Genomic DNA, 18,181 nt, shown 5'->3' on the forward strand with positions numbered 1-18,181 from the left:
CAAAAATATATAGAGTAAACAAGCACATTTTAACATCTCAAAACAACCATAGTTCCCATTAGAATTAAAGATGAATATATGACTTTACTTTTCACATACGTTAAGCTGTATTACTCTTTCAGATAGAGGAGAGTAAACCATGACTTTGAAAAACTAAGTGATCTCGAAAGGATGATAGGATTCAACTAGCAGTTGAATGGACAATAAAGAAAACGAAACTACCTTAGCTTGAATTTTCTTTTTGACTTGTATTGGCTTGAAATGGTTTTCACAAAAAGTAATGATAGATGGACCTGTAATCTTTGGTTGACCTGGATTCTGTTATTATACTCTTACAATACCTTTAACCTACTTTAACTTTCTGGAAACAGAAGCTGATTGATCACAATGTAGAGGCAAAGTTAGTCATCAATTTTCTATGTATGTAAATGCCAAAGCCATATTCTGTAGTTTCAATTGTTTGAAGCAAATTATTGAAATAAACTTACATTACTTTCATTAATATGTTCATATGATTTAAAAAGATGATGGCCATCTTAAAGACTTTACAACATATATATGAAAGAGGCTTCTCTTTAAGTAGATCACTCTAGGAGCATGATCAGAAAAACTTAAAATTCTAGCCAGGAAGGATTGTTTCAATCTTTTTAATGTTACTCTTACAATTCCAGATTTCATAATGTATGTTCTGTTGGGGGCTCATGTAACTTTTGTGAGTAGGCAAAATAAGAGGTTGCTCTTGAGAAAGAAGTTGTACCTTAAGATTACTTCAGGCCTTTTTATTTTTTTCCCCATCTGGTGGTCAGAAAAGATATTCCTAATCCTGGAATCTTGAATTCTCAACTTGATAAATGCTCATATAACCCCAACATAGTGATTATAAGCATTTTGGGAGGAGGTGGTGGTGGTCATTAAACATATCCTTTTCCCTGCCCAAGGCCATAACCATGTGAGAGAGAAATGTAGGAGTCAGACAGATGGTCACCAAACTGTAGCTCCTTATTGAGAAAAGCTGCACTGAGGGACATGGATGTAAGCAAGTGAGTTTTCTAATACTGAATTGAAGAATTCGATGTACCCATCCATGCAAAGGCAGAGCTGGATCAACCCGAACACTCCATTAGCACTACCTCATAAAGTCTAGTTCCATTGTGTGGGCAGAAGAGCAAGTAGGAATGCATCCTTTCTGCTGATAGGCTGGTCCAGAAAGAGGGAGGGGTCGAGCCAAGCACATCTTGTTCTTTTTTTATACCCACAAATCAGATAGGAGTAACAGTGTTCCAGATATTTTGCAAAGCAAAAGTTGACAGAATTTTAAGGAAGAACAGACAAATCTGTAATCATACAGGACAATTTTAATATAATGATTTTTTCTCTAAGTATAGAATACTTTTAAGAATATGATTAAACATTTAACTGTATTGTATAAAAGTAAATCCAATAACTTCAAGAATACAATACACGAAGCACACCAGGAACTTTTACAAAAACCAAATAGTAGAATAATACAATGCATTTCCACAAATTTGAGAAAATTGAAATCATAGAGTATTTTTTGTGACCACATGTCATTAAGCTAGAAAACAATAATAAGACATAAGTAGAAAATTCACACTTTGGAAAGAAAAAAGCACACTTTTAAATAACCTGTGAGTCAAAGAGGAAATCATAATGCATGTAAGAAAATATTTTGAACTGAATTGTCATAAAAATATGGCAAATAAAAACTTGTAATATATAGCCAAGTCATTATTTGGGGATATTTATAGACTTAAATGAACATGTTAGGAAAGAGGAAAGGGAAAATTAAAATGATCTAAGCAACCATCTTGAAAAGTGACAAAATGACATTAAAATAAATGAATACATAAAAGGTAAATAAAACCAAGAGCAGAAATTAATAATACAGATGTTTTTTAATTATGATGAGATATGTTCCCCTAAACCCATAATTGAAATACTATAAGTCTAAAATACATTTAATATACCTAACTTACTGAACACCGTAGTTCAACCTAACCTACCTTAAATGTGCTCAGAGCACATTTAACTCTTATAGTTGGGCAGTTATCTTTTTTATAAAAGATTATTTTTAGAGAGAGTGGAAGGGAGGGGGAAAAAGAGCGAGAGAAACATTGATGTGAGGGTGAAACATTGGTCAGTTGCTGTTCACATGCTCCTGACTGGGGACCCGGTACATAGCCCAAGCATGTACCTTGACCAGGAACTGAACCAGGGACATTTCAGTTTGAGGGGTGACACTTACTTCACTGAGCCACACCAGTCAGGTCCAGTTGGGCAATTATCTTGAGTTTCATCTCAATTACTCAAGAGTAATTGCCTTTCTTTTCTTTTCACCAGAAGCGGGAGAGACACATGGGCATTTTGTAGACATGATAGTTTACAAAAACATAGAGTCAAAAAAATGCTGACAACACAGTATACTGTAGAGTGTTGGTTGTGTACCCTATGATCAGGTGGCTGACCAGAAGCTGTGGCATACTGCTGCTGCCCTTAATCACAAGAGAGCATTGTACAGCATATCTCTGGCCTAGGGAAAGATCAAAAGTCAAAATTGGAAGTATGATTTCTACTAAATGCATATCAGTAATTGAATAGACTTCCTGAATGGGCTTACTTATTGAATAGGCTTGGTTAGCCCTGGACTGGTAGATATGCACTCAGCTGAAAAAGTTTACATTGAACCATCATAAATCAGGGATTATCTGCATAATGAAACAAACAGAATAAAAAAAGATCAGCATGGCCAAATGTGCATTTTTGAAAGGACTAATAAAATGAATAAGCAACTGGTGAGACTGGTCAAATATATAAAAGACAGAAATAGCATCAATAACAAAAACAGAGCACTGGCTGCGGCAGCACACGTGCTGACATTGGAATGATGCAGAGAAGATGAGCCTGGCCCCTGCACAAGGACGATACACAAATTGGGGGAGCGTTCCATATTTTCAACATCAGGTATAACAATGTCCGCATCATAGGAATGCCAGAAGGAGATGAGTGTGAGAGAGGAGTAGAGAACCCATTTGGAGAAATACTGGCAGAAAACTTAACCAACCTGGTGAAGGAAAAGGGCACACAAGTTCAGGAAGGACGGAGAGTCCCACTTAAGATGAACCCAAAGAGACCTATACTGAGACACATCATAATTGAAATAGCAAAGCTTGACGACAAAGAGATAATTTAAAAGGCAGCAAAAGAAACAGTTAGTTACATATAAGGGGACTCCATTAGACTCTGAGTTGATTTCTCAACAGAAACATTACAGGCCAGAAGAAATTGGTGGGGCATATTCAGAGTAATGATAGCTAAGAACATGCAGCCTGGATTGCTTTAACCAGCGAGGCTATCATTTAAAATTGAAGGTCAAATAAAGAGCTTCCCAGACAAAGTAGGGTTAAAGGAGTTCCTAATCCTGGAACTACCAAACCCACATTGCAAGAAATGTTAAAGGACCTTCTACAAGAAGGAGAAATAGAATAACAGAGGTACAATGTAAAAATAGCAATAAATAAGACCCTGTCTATAATAACCTTAAATGTAAATGGATTAAATACTCCAATCAAAAGACATAGAGTAACTGAATGGATAAGAAGGCATCACCCATATACCTGCTGTATACAAAAGACCCACTGCAGAGCAAAAGATTTCCACAGGTTAAGAGTAAAGGGATGGAGGAATATATTCCACACAATGGAAGCAAAAAGGGAGTGTGGGGAGCAATACTTACATCTGACAAAATAGACTTCAAAACAAAGGTGAGAAAAAAAGACAAAGATGGTCATTACATAATTCTGAAAGGATCAATCCAACAAGAAGACATAACACATGTAAATATATATGCACCCAATACAGGAACACCTAAATATATTTTAAAACTCTTGGTGGACTTTAAGGAAGGTATTGACAACAATACTGTCATAACAGGGGATTTTAACACCCAACTGTCAACAATGAGCAGATCTTCCAGACAAAAAATCAACAAGGATACTGTGACATTAAATGACACACAAGATCAAGTGGATTTAATTGAGATTCACATGTATTTCATTCCACAGAAGAAGTATACACATTCTTCTCAACTACACATGGAACATTCTTACAGACAGACCACCTGTTAGGTCACAAACAAACCTTAACAAATTCAAGAAGATTGAAATCATATCAAGCATTTTCTTGGATCACAAGGACACGAAGTTAAAAATCAACCTCAATAAAAAGACTCAAAAACATTCAAATACCTGGAGGCTAAGTAGCATGTTATTAAATAATGAATGGGTAACCATGAGATTAAGGAGAAAATTAAAAAATTCTGGAAGAAAAATGTACACACAACAACCCAAAACCTATGGACACAGCAAAAGCAGTCCTGAGAGGGAAGGTCATGGCACTACAGGCCTACCTCAAGAAGCAAGAAAAATCTTAAATAAACAACTTAACCCTACATCTTAAAGAACTAGAGGAACAACAACAAACAAAGCACAGAGCAAGTAGAAAGAGGGAAATAATAAAGATCTGAGCAGAAATCAATGATACAGAAACTAAAAAAATAATATCAAAGATCAATGAAATCAGGAGCTGGTCCTTTGCAAAGATAAACAAGACTGATGAACCTTTAACCAGACTCATCAAAAAAGGAGAATGAGGACCTAAATAAATAAAATCAAAGGAAAGAGGCAAAATAACATTTGATACCACAGAAATACAAGGTATTACAAGAAATTACTACAAATAACTATATTCCAAGAAATTGGTCAACTTGGGCAGAATGGATACATTTCTAGAAGTATACCATTTCCCAAAACTAAAATGGGAAGAAGCACAAAACCTGAATAGACCTATAGCAATGAAGTAAATTGAAGAAGTAATCAAAAAACTCTGGCACACAAAAGCCCTAGACCAGATGGCTTTACAGGAAAATTTTACCAATTACTCAAAGGACCATCACTGATTCTTCTCAAACTATTTCAAAATATTCAACAGGAGAGAAGACTTCCAGGCTCTTTCTGTGATGCCAGTATTATCCTAATTCCAAAATGAGGTAAAGACATACCAAAGAAAGAATAGGCCAATATCCATGATGAACATAGATGGTAATATTCTCAACAAAATATTAGGAAATTGGATCTGGAAATACATTAAAAATCATACAAAATGGTCAAGTGAGATTTATCCTGGGCATGCAAGGTTGGTACAATATTTGCAAATCAATAAATGTGATTTATCACATAAACAAAATGAAAGACAAAAATTACGTGACCATATCAACTGATACAAAAAAATCAGTCAATGAAATCCTGCGCCCATTTATCATAAAAACACTTAGAAGATTGTGAGTAGAGTAATCATACATCGACATAATAAAGGTCATATGTGAAAAATCTACAGCTAACATCATTCTCAATGGGCAAAAATTAGAAGTGTCCCATTAAGATTAAGAACAAGACAGGAATGTCCACTTTCACAGACTTTTATCCAACTTAGTTCTGAAAGTCCTAGCCACAGCAGTCAGAGAAGAAGAAGAGATAAAGGGCGTTCAAATTGGAAAGGAGGAAGTAAAGCTGTCATTATTTACAGATGACATGATATGTACATAGAAATCCCTAAAGATCCCACCAAAAAGTACTAGACCTAATAAATGAATTTGTCAAAGTAGGAGGATACAAAATTAATACCCAGAAATTGGTGACATTTTTATACACCAATAGTGAACTATCAGAGAAATTAAGAAAGCAATTTCTTTTACTATTGTAACAAAAGAAAAGAATAAAGTACTTCAGAATAAATTTAACCAAGAAGATAGAAGACCTGTACTTGGAAAACTGTAGGCTACTGAAGAAAGAAATCAAGGAAGATACAAATAAGTGAAAACACATACTGTGTTCATGGATTGGAATAATTAACATCATTCAAATGGCCATTCTACCCAAAGCAATCTATACATCCAATGCAATTCCTATTGAAATACCAATGGCATCCTTTACAGAACTAGAATAAATATTCCAAAAGTTTATATGGAACCAAGAGAGACCCTGAATAGCCTTAGTAATTTTACAGCAGAAGGATGAAGCTGGAAGTATCACAACTTCTGATATCAAACTCTACTATAAAACCACTGTCATAAAAACAGTCTGGTATTGGCACAAGAACAGACAAATAGATTAATGGAACCGAACAAATAGCCCAGGAATCAACCCACGCCTGATGAGCAATTGATATTTGTCAAAGGTGGCAACAGCATACAACGGAGCAAAGACTGTCTCTTCTATAAATGGTGTTGGGAAAACTCGACAGGTACATGCAAAAATAAAATGACCACCAACTTACACCATACACAAAAGTAAACCCAAAAGAGATAAAAGACTTAAATATAAATCATGAAACCATAATCCTAGAAGAAAACATAGATAATAAAACTAAGATATTCAACCTAGAAATATTCTTGCTGATATATACCTTGTGGCACTAGAATCAAAGCAGAAAAGAAACAAATGGGACTGCATCAAATTAAAAAGCTTCTGTGCAGCTAAAATAGCCATCAGCAAGACAAATAGGGAACCCACTGGATGGGAGAACACTTTTGCCAGCGATACATGCAACAGAAGTTTAATCTGCAAAATATACAAAGAACTAAAACAACTCAGTGCCAGGAAGACAACCCAATTAAGAAATGTGCAAAGGACCTGAATAGACACTTCTCCAAAGAGGACGTATAAAAGTGCCTGTAGACATATGAAAAAATGCCTGGCATCACTAATCATTAGAGAAATACAAATTAAAATCTCAATGAGATATCACCTTACCCTGTCAGAATGGCTATCATCAATACATCAACAAACAACCAGTGTTGGCGAGGATTTATAAAAAAGGGAACCCTGAGCTCTGGCTGGCGTTGCTCAGTGGATTGCGCTCGGGCCTGCAAACCAGACGATCGCAGTTCGATTCCCAGTCAGGGCACATGCCTGGGTTGCAGACCGGTTCCTTGCAGGCTAACTACCACCAGGGGACGCACAAAAGACAACCATACATTGATGTTTCTCTCCCTTTCTCCTTCCCCTCTAAAAGATAAATCAATAAATCAATAAATCTTAAAAAAAAAGGGAACCCTGGTATACTGTTGGTGGGAGTGCAGTCTCTAAAAATAAAGAAATAAAGTCTTTTTAAAAAACCAGAAATCCTCATTAAGGAGGTAAACAAGCAAGCTACCGAGTAGAAGAAGGTATTTGCAATTCACGTAACCTATAAAAGATTCTTATGCAGACTGTGTAAGAACTCCTACAAATTTTTAAGGAAAAAATCCCAAAATACTCCATGGAAAACTGGGCATGATACTTGAAGATGCTGTTTACAAGAGTTAAAAAAATGAGTAATAAACATTTTGAAGAAGTGTTTAAGCTAATAATCAGGGTAATGTAAAACTACAAAAATACTTTGTAGCTAGTGTTGATTAGAATATTGTGTGTATATATATTTAATATATAGTAGCATATTCTAGTATATATATTACCACATTAAAAAAGTTAAACACAAGAGAGTAATGGAGACTGTTGTTGATAATGGAAATTGCTACCTTTTGATAACAGTTTGGCATTACATAGTAAAATCTACCCTTTTCATAGCTGTTCTGTTATGAGTAATTCTGAGTAGAGATATCCAAATGTGTGTACCAAGACCATTATTACAATTATCATAGTAACATTTGCTTATAATAGCTAGAATTTTGAAATAACTCAAATATCTCTTCATGGAAAAATGGGCACATCTTTGTAATACTCACACAATGGAATATACTACACATTGAAAATGAACAAACTGCACATACACATAGCAATGTGGATGAGTTGCAAACATAAAGTTGAGCAAAAGAAGCCAGACCCAAAGGAATACATACTTTGTTCCACTTATTTAAAATAAAAAAACAGGTACAACTAAATCACAGCATTTCTGGAATGTGTACTTGGGTAAAAAGGAAAGTCATTACCATGAAAGTCTGGCTAGTGAGTAACTTTATGGGGCCAGAGGGTACTGGAGTGGAGGGCTCTGGGGTGCTAGGAGTGTTCAGTTATTTAACCCAGATAGTGTTATACAAGTAATCACTTCCTAATATTCATTCAATTGAATACTTAAGTCTTATGCACTTTTTGAATGTGTGCTATACTTTGTAATTAAAATTTTTAAAAGTCAAGATAAATGCATGGTGCCAGGCTAAGATAGCTTGATACACCAGTCTCGGAACTGGGGTAGTCTTGCTAGTGAGGCTCATGTCACAATACATAAATAGTCTTTCCCCCGTGTGCATGATTTCCTCAGCCCCATACTCTGTGAACCATGCGTAGCATTAACTATTGGACTCTTTTTACATATGTGAAAGCTCAGGCCAGAGATGCTGCACGGCTCATCCAAATCCACATTGTTAGCGTATGGCAGAGGTGGGACTTGAAACTAGGGATCCCTCCCTAAAAAAAAAATCAAAGTTAGTACTACAGGACAATGTATACCCACTAGGATGGCTATTATTAAAAAATGCAGAATAGTAAGTGTTGGTGACGATACTGGGAAGTTAGAACCCTGTGCACTGCTGGTCCAGAATGGTGGGGCTGCTGGGAAGCATGATTAAGGCAGTTTCTCAAAAAGTTAAGTACAGAATTACCGTATGTCCCAGCAATTTCACTCTTAGATGTATACTGCAAAGGGATGCAAACAAGGACTTTGTTCATAGCAGCGTTATTCACAATAACCAAAAGGTGAAACAACCTAAATATCCTTCAACAGATGAATGAATAAATGAAATGAAGTAGATACATGCAATAGGATATTATTCAGCCTATATAAAAAGGAATGGAATTCTGAGACATGCTGCAATGTGGATGAACCTCGAAAGCATACTAAGTGAAATAAATGATAAAGAACTAAATATAGTATGATTCTACCTATATGAGGTATGTAGAATAAAAAAAAATTTATAAGAGACAAAGTGGAACAGAGGCTACCAGGACCTGGAAGGAGGAGGAAATGGGGATTTAGTGTTTAAGGGGTACAGAGTTTCTGTGTGCGATGATGAGAAAGTTCTGGAACTAGATAGTGGAGATGGTTACACAACCATTGTGAATGCTCTGAATTGTATACTTTGTAAAAATAGTAACTTTCATGTTATATATATTTTACCAAACTAAATTTTTTAAACAAAAAACACAAGACAAATATGATGATGAACTTATATACATTATGTTGGCCAAACCAGGAAGCTGAATTCATTTTGCGGGTATCACAGATCCAGGTCTTATAACAGGAAAATCTCAGAAGGGTGGCGTAGCTTAAGGGTTAAGGCTTCTTCCTTACCAGTCTTGAAATGCTTCATGTTCTTGAGATCCTCCATTGTCAGCAATTACTTGGTAATGACAGACTGACCAATTCTACATCAAGCAAGAATTAGATAGATGACTATTTTATGTCCTTACTCTGGATTTGTGAGAATGTGCAGACAGCCTCAGAGATGAGTTAGGGTTTGTATGTGAAGCAATAGGGTAGTCTGAGGTCTCTCTCCTTGCTATAAGTTGACTGCAAGTTATCTATTTTTGTACATCAAAAGTAAGCTAGAATAAAAATAACACTGTAAACTTTTCACATTTTTGCTGCTTTAACACAAACTCTTTAAATATAGTCTATAAACCCACTTCCTAGAGATATTCTTTCTGTTAAAAATCAAATTTATTATGTAACTTCATTGCAAAGAATATTTCAAAAGTAATCTTTGATATTCAGCTACTGTGAGATCTCCCAAGAGATTTTTTTTTTAAAGATTTTATTATTTATTTATCTTCAGAGGAGAAAGGAAGGAGAGAGGAAGGAAACATCAATGTATGGTTGCTTCTCGTGCATCCCCTGCAGGGAACTGGCCCCTGCTGGAAACTGGCCTGCAACCCAAGCGTGTGCCCTGACTGGGAATCGAACCGCGATCGTCTGGTTCGCAGGCCCGCGCTCAATCCACTGAGCTACACCAGCCAGGGCTTCCCAAGAGATATTAATGGAGATATTAAGGCAAATAATCCACTGTGTTTCCCTGTAATGCTTTAAAATATGCCACAGCATTTGCTTTAGGGAAGCAGAGTGTTTCTTCCATTGTGATTTCATATGCTTTTTCAGTTCAAACTGAACTACTTTTTTTTTCCTTAAAAATAGTTTCATTTGGGCTTTTTTTTTGCTTCTATTAACAAGTTTAGGTTTGTGGATATATAATATTTTTCTACTTTCTAGTAGAAATATTTCATATTTGTGAAAAAATGAGCATAATTGTTGCATCTGTTAGTTTTAACATTTGAATTCACATGGAGAAATGGTAATACAGTATAGCTGTGAGGAGCACTGATTCTGGAGCTCGCCCACAGGGATGTTAATCCTGGGTCTCATTTACTAGCTGTAGGACTGTGGGCAAGTCGTTTGACCCCTGCAGGCTTTAGTGTATTATAAACCAGAGCCTACAATAATATCTACCACACAGAATAGTTGAGACCTGGATTAATATTGTAAAGCAATTAGAATAGTGCTGGGCACATTGAGAATGCTATTTAGGTATTTAATAGTGTTAAATAAAATGTCGTAAGTTAGCTGTAACCCAGACTTTGTGTTTTTATTTCTCATCTGTGAAATAGAGAGATCTTTAGCTCAGAGGAATAGGTGCATGTTATGGTAATGTCCATAATAGCTGTTACTTGGAAGTTCTTCAAAAGAAAGTTGGTAGAAGTTTCTGTTTACTATTATAATTGTCCATATAATCACAGTGTATTTTCAATAGAACAAAAAAACTTTCAACTAATACATATAGTAGGTTTTGATTGAAAACCTTACTTTTTTTGCACCTTTGTCCTATATAGAAAGGGTAGCTTTTTCATGGCAGAAGATACCAGATTAATCATTGTGACTCCATTGCTCTTGACATAATAATCCATACAAATTACCTGTGTGGTATTAAGAAAATAATTTGTATAATCTGTGATGTAAGAAATCAATTGTTTCATTATTTATCAACTATTGAGCCATTTTCATTTAATTTGGTTTGTTATATATTATTTCACTGCTTGATTAACTTAGTGATTTGAGCAATTATTTATAGTTTGTGATATGAGGCAATAGATTTGGAGGATGTTATGAAATAATTTATGATAAAATGATGTTTGTGAACATTATAGAGAATTCTACTTTTAATCTAATGCTGTTTACAGTTTATTGATAAATTTATCTTCTACAAAGTTTGTATCGTATAACTACATATGTAACTTTCCATTGACAACTGTATATGTAACTTTGTTGACAGAGAGGTGTAGTATCAACGTTATTTAATATAGAATAGGTAGCTGATAGAACACATAGCCTTCAGTTTCTCATTATCAATGGAAATACTTTACTGTTGCTGGAAGATTCCAATGTCAGGTAAAGAAAATAAGTGATTTAATGTTCTACCACTGTTTATTTTCTCATGACAACTGCTAGTTACAAATCTTCTACTAATCCTTCAGCTCTTAGAAATTCCTCATTGATATGTTTGTCCTGATTTTATAGCATGTGCTTCTCATCATACCAGGACTTACATTTTCAACTGTTATGTTTATTTGCATTTGCTTATATGGATTTCCTAGATCCCTTCCCCCTAGGTATATAGATTGGGCTGACCTAATGCTAATAAAAGTTTCTCCAGAGGAAAACAGACTACAGGTACATGCTCTTATTTGCAATTCTTAATCCCAAATCTTTGAAAACGAAAAAGAAAGCAACCTAATAACTGGCAAGTCAGACCTGACTTGATAATATGAAATTAATTTATTGTCTTTATCTGGTTTACTATAAATATATATATATTCCACCACAGAAATATTAATGGTTTGTTTACCGGGTGCTGCCCCAAGTCCTGGTAGAGATGTTACATAGGGTGGAGCAGATATAGGTTTAGTACATGAGGCATAGTTTCTTTTTGTGTTACTATTTATTAATTATTATATTATTTTTCAGATGAACAACTGTAAGCCTACATTTTTCCTACTGTGTATACATCATATACACTATATTGCTCTAAAATTCTGGAAAATTCATGTATTCTGAAATACATTTGCCTGCAAAACTTACATGTGACCTATAATCTTGATTGCTTTTGATATTCTGTAATTATAAGCACTGTGTTGTTAAGAATATAAGATTTATAATCTAGTTATGAATGTTAATCTTTAACTTTTTTTAGATTACGTATAGTGGAGTTTTTTAAATGTATTTATTGATTGTGCTATTACAGTTGTCCTAATTTGCCTCCTTTGTCCCCCTCCACCCAATACCCCCATTCCTTCCAGCAATCCCTCCCACCTTAGTTCCCATCCATGGGTCATGAATTTAAGATCACTGGCTACTCCATTTCCTATGCCGTTCTTAACATCCCCCTTTATGTTTTGTAGCTACCAATTTGTACTTCCTAATCCCTGCACCTTTTACCTCATTCACCTCCCTCCCCCTCCCAGCTGATAACCCTCCACGTGATCTCCATTTCTGTGATTGTTTCTGTTTTGCTTGTTTGCTTAGTTTGTTCTTTAGATTCAATTATTGATAGTTGTGAATTTATTGCCATTTTGCTGTTTATAATTTTGATCTTTTTTCCTATATAATTCCCTTTAACATTTCATGTAATACTGGTTTGGTGGTAATGAACTCCTTTAGTTTTACCTTGTCTGGCTGGGAAGCACTTTATCTGCCCTTCCATTCTAAATGATAGCTTTGCCGGATAGAGTAATCTAGGTTGTAGGTTCTTGATTTTCATCACTTTGAATACTTCTTGCCAGTCCCTTCTAGCCTGCAAAGTTTCCTTTGAGACACCAGCTGAGAGTCTTATGGGCACTCCTTTGAAGGTAATTCTCTGCATTTCTCTTGCTGCCTTTAAGATTCTCTCTTTATCTTTAACCTTTGGCATTTTAATTATGATGTGTCTTCTTGTGATCCTCTTTGGATCCATCTTGTTTGGTGGTCTCTGTGCTTCCTGGACTTGTATGTCTATTTTCTTAACCAAATTAGGGAAGTTTACACTCATTATTTTTCAAATAAGTTTTCAAGGTCTTGCTCTTTCTCTTCCCTTTCTGGCACCCCTATGATTCAAATGTTGATATGTTTAAAGTTGTCTCAAAGGCTTCTTAGCCTAGCCTCTTTTTTTTTAATTCCTTTTTTCTTCTTACTGTTTGCATCGAATGCTTTTCTTCTTCCTTATGGCCAAATTAAAGAGACAAAGAAATATGGCCAAATGAAAGAACAGAACAGAGCTCCAGAAAAATAGCTAAATGAAATGGAGATGAACAATCTATCAGATGCAGAGTTCAAAGCACTGGTTATCAGGATGCCCAAGGAACTCATTGGGTACTTCAAGAGCATAAAAAAGACTCAGGCAGAAATGAAGGTTACATTAAGTGAAATAAAGAAAAATCTACAGGGAACCAAGAATGGAGGGGATGAAGCTGAGAAACATCAATTCAAAAGAACCCATGCACCCCAGTATTCATCAGCACAGTTCACAAGTTCTGGAAGCAACCTATGTGCCCATCAGTAAATGAATGAATCAAAAAACTATGGTACATTTACTCAATGGAATACTATGCAGCAGAAAGAAAGAGGGAGCTCCTACCTCTTGCGACAGCTTGCATGGACATGGAGAGCATTATGCTGAGCAAAATAAGCCAGGTGGTGAAAGACAAATATCATATGATCTCACCTACAAGTGGAACCTAGTCAATAAAACAAGCAAGCAAAATATAACCAGAGACATTGAAATTAAGAACAAACTGACAGTAACCAGAGGGGAAGTAGAAGGTTATAATAGGGGGAAACATGGGGAAGAGTTTTCAGGTACATCTATAAAGGACACATGGACAAAACCGAAGGGGGTTAGAATTGAGGGTAGGAGGTAGGGATGCCTAGGGTCGGGGAAGTGATGGTGGGGAAATGGAGACAAATGTGCTTGAAAGCAATTCAAAAAATAAAAGTAAAGTAAAAAAAATTGATGATATGGAACATAGATTGCATATAGTTTTAATACATCAATAAATATTATTAAATTATAATTAATGGTTCCAACATCCTTGAACCAAATAATTATTAGTAACACGGATAGCCAAGTTCTCATATAGCATGTTTTTGATAGCCAAATTCTCATATAGCATTTGACTGTTTGCCCTGGCCCATATTGTTTGGTTGGATGGAATGTTGTTGCTTAAACTAAAAGGTCACAGGTTTGATTTCTGGTCAGGGCACAATTCTGGGTTGCAGGTTTGGTTTCTAGTCAGGCACTGCCAAGAGGCAACCCATTGATGTTTCTCTCACATCCATGCTGCTCTCTCTCCCTTCTTCTCTAAACATGTCTTCAAGTGACCATTTAAAAAAAAAGAAAGAAATATTTGACTGCCTTTACACGTTATTTACAAAAATTGATGATGAATTCCAAATTAACATGAGCTGTGCCCTGGATGGTGTGGCTCAGTTGGTTGGAGCGTCTTCCTGTAGATCAAAAGGACGCAGGTTCAATTCCGGTCAGGGTACATTCCCAGGTTGTGGTTTCCTGGTCACGGCATGTGCAAAAAGGCAGCCAGTCTGTTTTCGTCTGTCTCTCTCTCTCTCTCTCCCTTCTTCTTTTCCCAAAAACAACGAGAAAAGTCCTCAGGTGGGGATAAAAAAGAATTAACATGAGCTCCATAAACAGGTTCCTAAGTATGTGAGTACAATGGCTCTTTATGGGATGTCTTGTCATACTAAGATTATATGTTGCTTCTATATTCAGCCTTTTGGGTGAGGCTCTATGACCCTCCTCCCATCTTTCCTCCTCAGTTTGGGAGAAGAAATCTTTTTATGTGGTTTGCATTGTTTTTATAGTATAATTTCTCATGTAGGATATATGTACATTTCTAGGCACGTAACATTTTAATGAGAGACGTTAATACTAATTTGCTTGTAAAAGTCTAACTTTTAACTATTATTTTTAGGTATTTACTCCCGAGCAGTACACAGTTCTTCATGAAAACACCAACCTGCAGCTTGAAGTACAGTTCACCTGGAATGACTCGCCCCAGTGTTTTGTTTACATCCCGATATGGCCATTTGTGACGTAGAAGGGAAGATCGCCAGGGGTTATGCCTAAGAGCAGTTCATTTTCCCCCTAATTTAAACATGCAAAGGAAGTAACCATTAAGTGCTGTTTTATGTATATATGTGTGAAATATAGACACACATTTACTCAAATAACATGTATATTTATTATAATACCTAAAAGAAGAGTTAGCAGAAAACTTGGATATATAAGTTTTAGCCTTTCTGGAAATGTAATAAACCATGTTAATATTGTTTACAAATATGTGAATGTCTAGAATTTGCCAGGTTTATAAATACCTTCCTACTAGAAATGTTATTTTTGCTGCAGAGTATATGAAACAGAATTGATCTTGAAGATCCCATAACAGTGTTAAATTATTTTCTAGATGACATGTCTGACTTAAAAAAAATTAATAGTATAATACCTTATTCTCTTATGTATATAGTAGCTATATAAAATGAAGAAAAATTAGAAGCCTGGTGTTGCTTTGATGGTAGGATTAATATGAAACGGGTTTATCATTACTATAGTACACTGTAAAGTGCTATCAAAATCTCAGCCTAACTCTTCAACATTTTTACTTCTCCATGTGGAAACTGAGCTCCAAATGTAAATTTTCAGTAAGGATCTAGTGAGATCCTATACTGATCTAAAATGGAAGACAATCCAGTGGGTTAAGAATAAACAAAGTATAAATTAAATTTGCTTTCATTTTTACTTTACATTGAGAGTTACATAAAGGAAAAAAATGATGACAATGACAAAGTCTTCTCATGATTTTGCATCTCATACCACTAATTTTTATTTGGAAAGTGTATCTCCAATGGGTGTATACAGTCAAATATAGTTTTTTTCTGTTCTTCAGAAGTGGAAGAGCTGACCTTTCAAACTCATATAGGTGTTATATGGTAATGTGTCACGCTTGTTTTATGTCTTTCAATGTTGAGACCAAATTAAACCGTAGTCTAGTCCAGTTGCACATTGGGCCACAGAAAATAATCTACAGTATTGCAAATAGAAGATTCTGATTACTGGATATTATTAGGGTGTACCCATAAGAATTTTAAAAAATCAAAAAAGTATGAGGTTTCTTCTTGTTCAAAGTTAATATGCATAACTTTCGTAGGAGTTTACTTCCATTTCTTGAGCCCTGGCTGGTGTGGCTCAGTGGATTAAGTGCCAGGCTGTGAACCAAAAGGTCGCTGGTTCAGTTTCCAGTCGGGGCACATGCCTAGGCTGTGGGCCTGGTCTCCAGCTAGGTACATGTGAGAGGCAACTGATTGATATATCTCTCGAATATTGATGCTTCTCACCCTCTCTTTGTCCCTCCCTGGCCCTCTATGTAAAAGTAAATAAATAAAATCTTTAAAAATAAACCAATGAGTTTTCAGCTTTCCACAAAAACATACACTGTCATTGATCTGGGAATCCTTAGAAATTGCAATATTTACTTTCTACAATTTTGTTTCAACGTCTCTGCCACGTCTTATTTTCTCACAGATGCTAATTATCTGCAAAATTTATGATCATTTTACATCCTTTTATTGTCCTAAAAGCTATTTCCAGTAAATCAAGTCCCAAGATGGAAAACTAAGGGAAGCAAACTATCCTGGTTTAATTCACAAGCTGGATAATTGGCAACCCAAAGTTGTAAGTTAGATATACTTTGTTTTTAAAGCCATATGCTGAGTCTGTGTTAGACTGGATTAGGTTGTTCTCTGAATTATTGCTAGTTACTTGATTGTTTATGACTATTTAACACCCATATTCTGGCAGGTACTTCTTCTTGCTAGATGATCCCAGAGAAGAACTTGTTATTGTCTTTGTGAAAAGAGGAGCATAAGGGTGTCAAGGTTACTGACATCCTAACTGCGTAACTCTAAATGTCTGTGACTCCATTTTGTAAATTCTTTTATATATGTTTTAAAGATTTTATTTATTTATTTATTTATCTTTAGAGGGGAAGGAGAGAGGGAGAGGAACATCAATGTATGGTTGCCTTTTGTGCCTCCCCTGCTGGTAGTTAGCCTGCAAGGAACTGGCCTGCAACCCAGGCATGTGCCCTGACTGGGAATCGAACCGCGATCATCTGGTTTGCAGGCCCGTGCTCAATTACCACTGAGCTACGCCAGCCAGGGCTTCCATTTTGTAAATTCTTAAGCATGTGTTAGAGATTTCTTAGAATAAATAATGCAAAAATGGGGATATTACAAAATCATTATAAGAATGATCAGCAAATAGGCCTTTTTAAGGAGTATTTTTAGTCACTTTTCTTTTAAAATCAAACTTTCCCATGAATGAAACACAATTTCAAGTGTCTGGTATATGATATCAATGCTTCTTGTTGGTTACTAACTTACATTAGTTTAAATAAAACATGGTTATTTAATTTGCTAGAGTGGGTGCCTTTGAACTTCAGTCCTTCTAGTTGTGCAAGAGTGTATTTTTATTTAAAACAAAAAAAAAGAAAAATGTCCAGCTTGGGGATGCGCCCTCTCCCCCTAGGAATATGCAGCACACACACGTACACACATATATTCAAAGCATTTTAAAATTGAGAGCAAATTTAAATATATGAACTACCCAAATAATTGATGAAAAATTTCATTTCTCTAGCTACTTAAGTCTGCCTTTTTTTTGAACACTAGAATTTCATTGCCCACATTTGCCTATTCATACTGATCTGGTTTGATATGATGAAGCTGAGGAAAGCCAGGTATGAGTAATTATGTACACTGCGGGGTATGTGTGGTCTGTGGTTGCTGGGGTGGTTTTCCCCTAATGAGAACCCAACGAGAGAAGACACAGGAGTAAACTGTGGAGGGCTCTAGAGGCCACAGAAATATTTTAGAAGTACAATGTAATCCTTAGTTTCTATTACAATGTTTTAAATTAATGAGGTTAAAACATATCAGTGTAAGTGATGGTGTGGGTCTGACTCTCTTTCTCTTTCCCCTGAGAGAGAGAATAGGTTTATCTGAAAAATCCAGAAGCTATTCAATTTTACCAGGAGTTTTTAAAGGGAATTTGGTTTACTTATGATGAAAGTGT

The 18,181-nt window shown here is 35.6% G+C and overlaps 1 protein-coding gene and 1 non-coding gene across 2 annotated transcripts in view; both read left to right on the top strand.

The window, feature by feature from the left end:
* Nucleotides 1–16,329, top strand: part of TTLL7 (tubulin tyrosine ligase like 7) — a 96,525-nt gene extending 80,196 nt beyond the window's left edge. The window contains exon 20 of the mRNA XM_037060985.1: nt 15,024–16,329. Coding sequence (XP_036916880.1) covers nt 15,024–15,144 — 121 coding nt within the window. The 3' untranslated portion in view covers nt 15,145–16,329. The remainder of the gene's footprint in view (nt 1–15,023) is intronic.
* Nucleotides 2,868–2,974, top strand: LOC118997384 (U6 spliceosomal RNA). The gene has a single exon (XR_005068654.1). It is a non-coding gene; the product is annotated as a U6 spliceosomal RNA (small nuclear RNA).
* Nucleotides 16,330–18,181: the final 1,852 nt, after the last annotated feature.

The sequence above is a fragment of the Sturnira hondurensis genome, unplaced genomic scaffold (assembly GCF_014824575.4).
Source record: "Sturnira hondurensis isolate 20B ecotype Veracruz unplaced genomic scaffold, ASM1482457v3 Scaffold0013063, whole genome shotgun sequence".
In the NCBI taxonomy this organism is placed as follows: Eukaryota; Metazoa; Chordata; class Mammalia; order Chiroptera; family Phyllostomidae; genus Sturnira; species Sturnira hondurensis.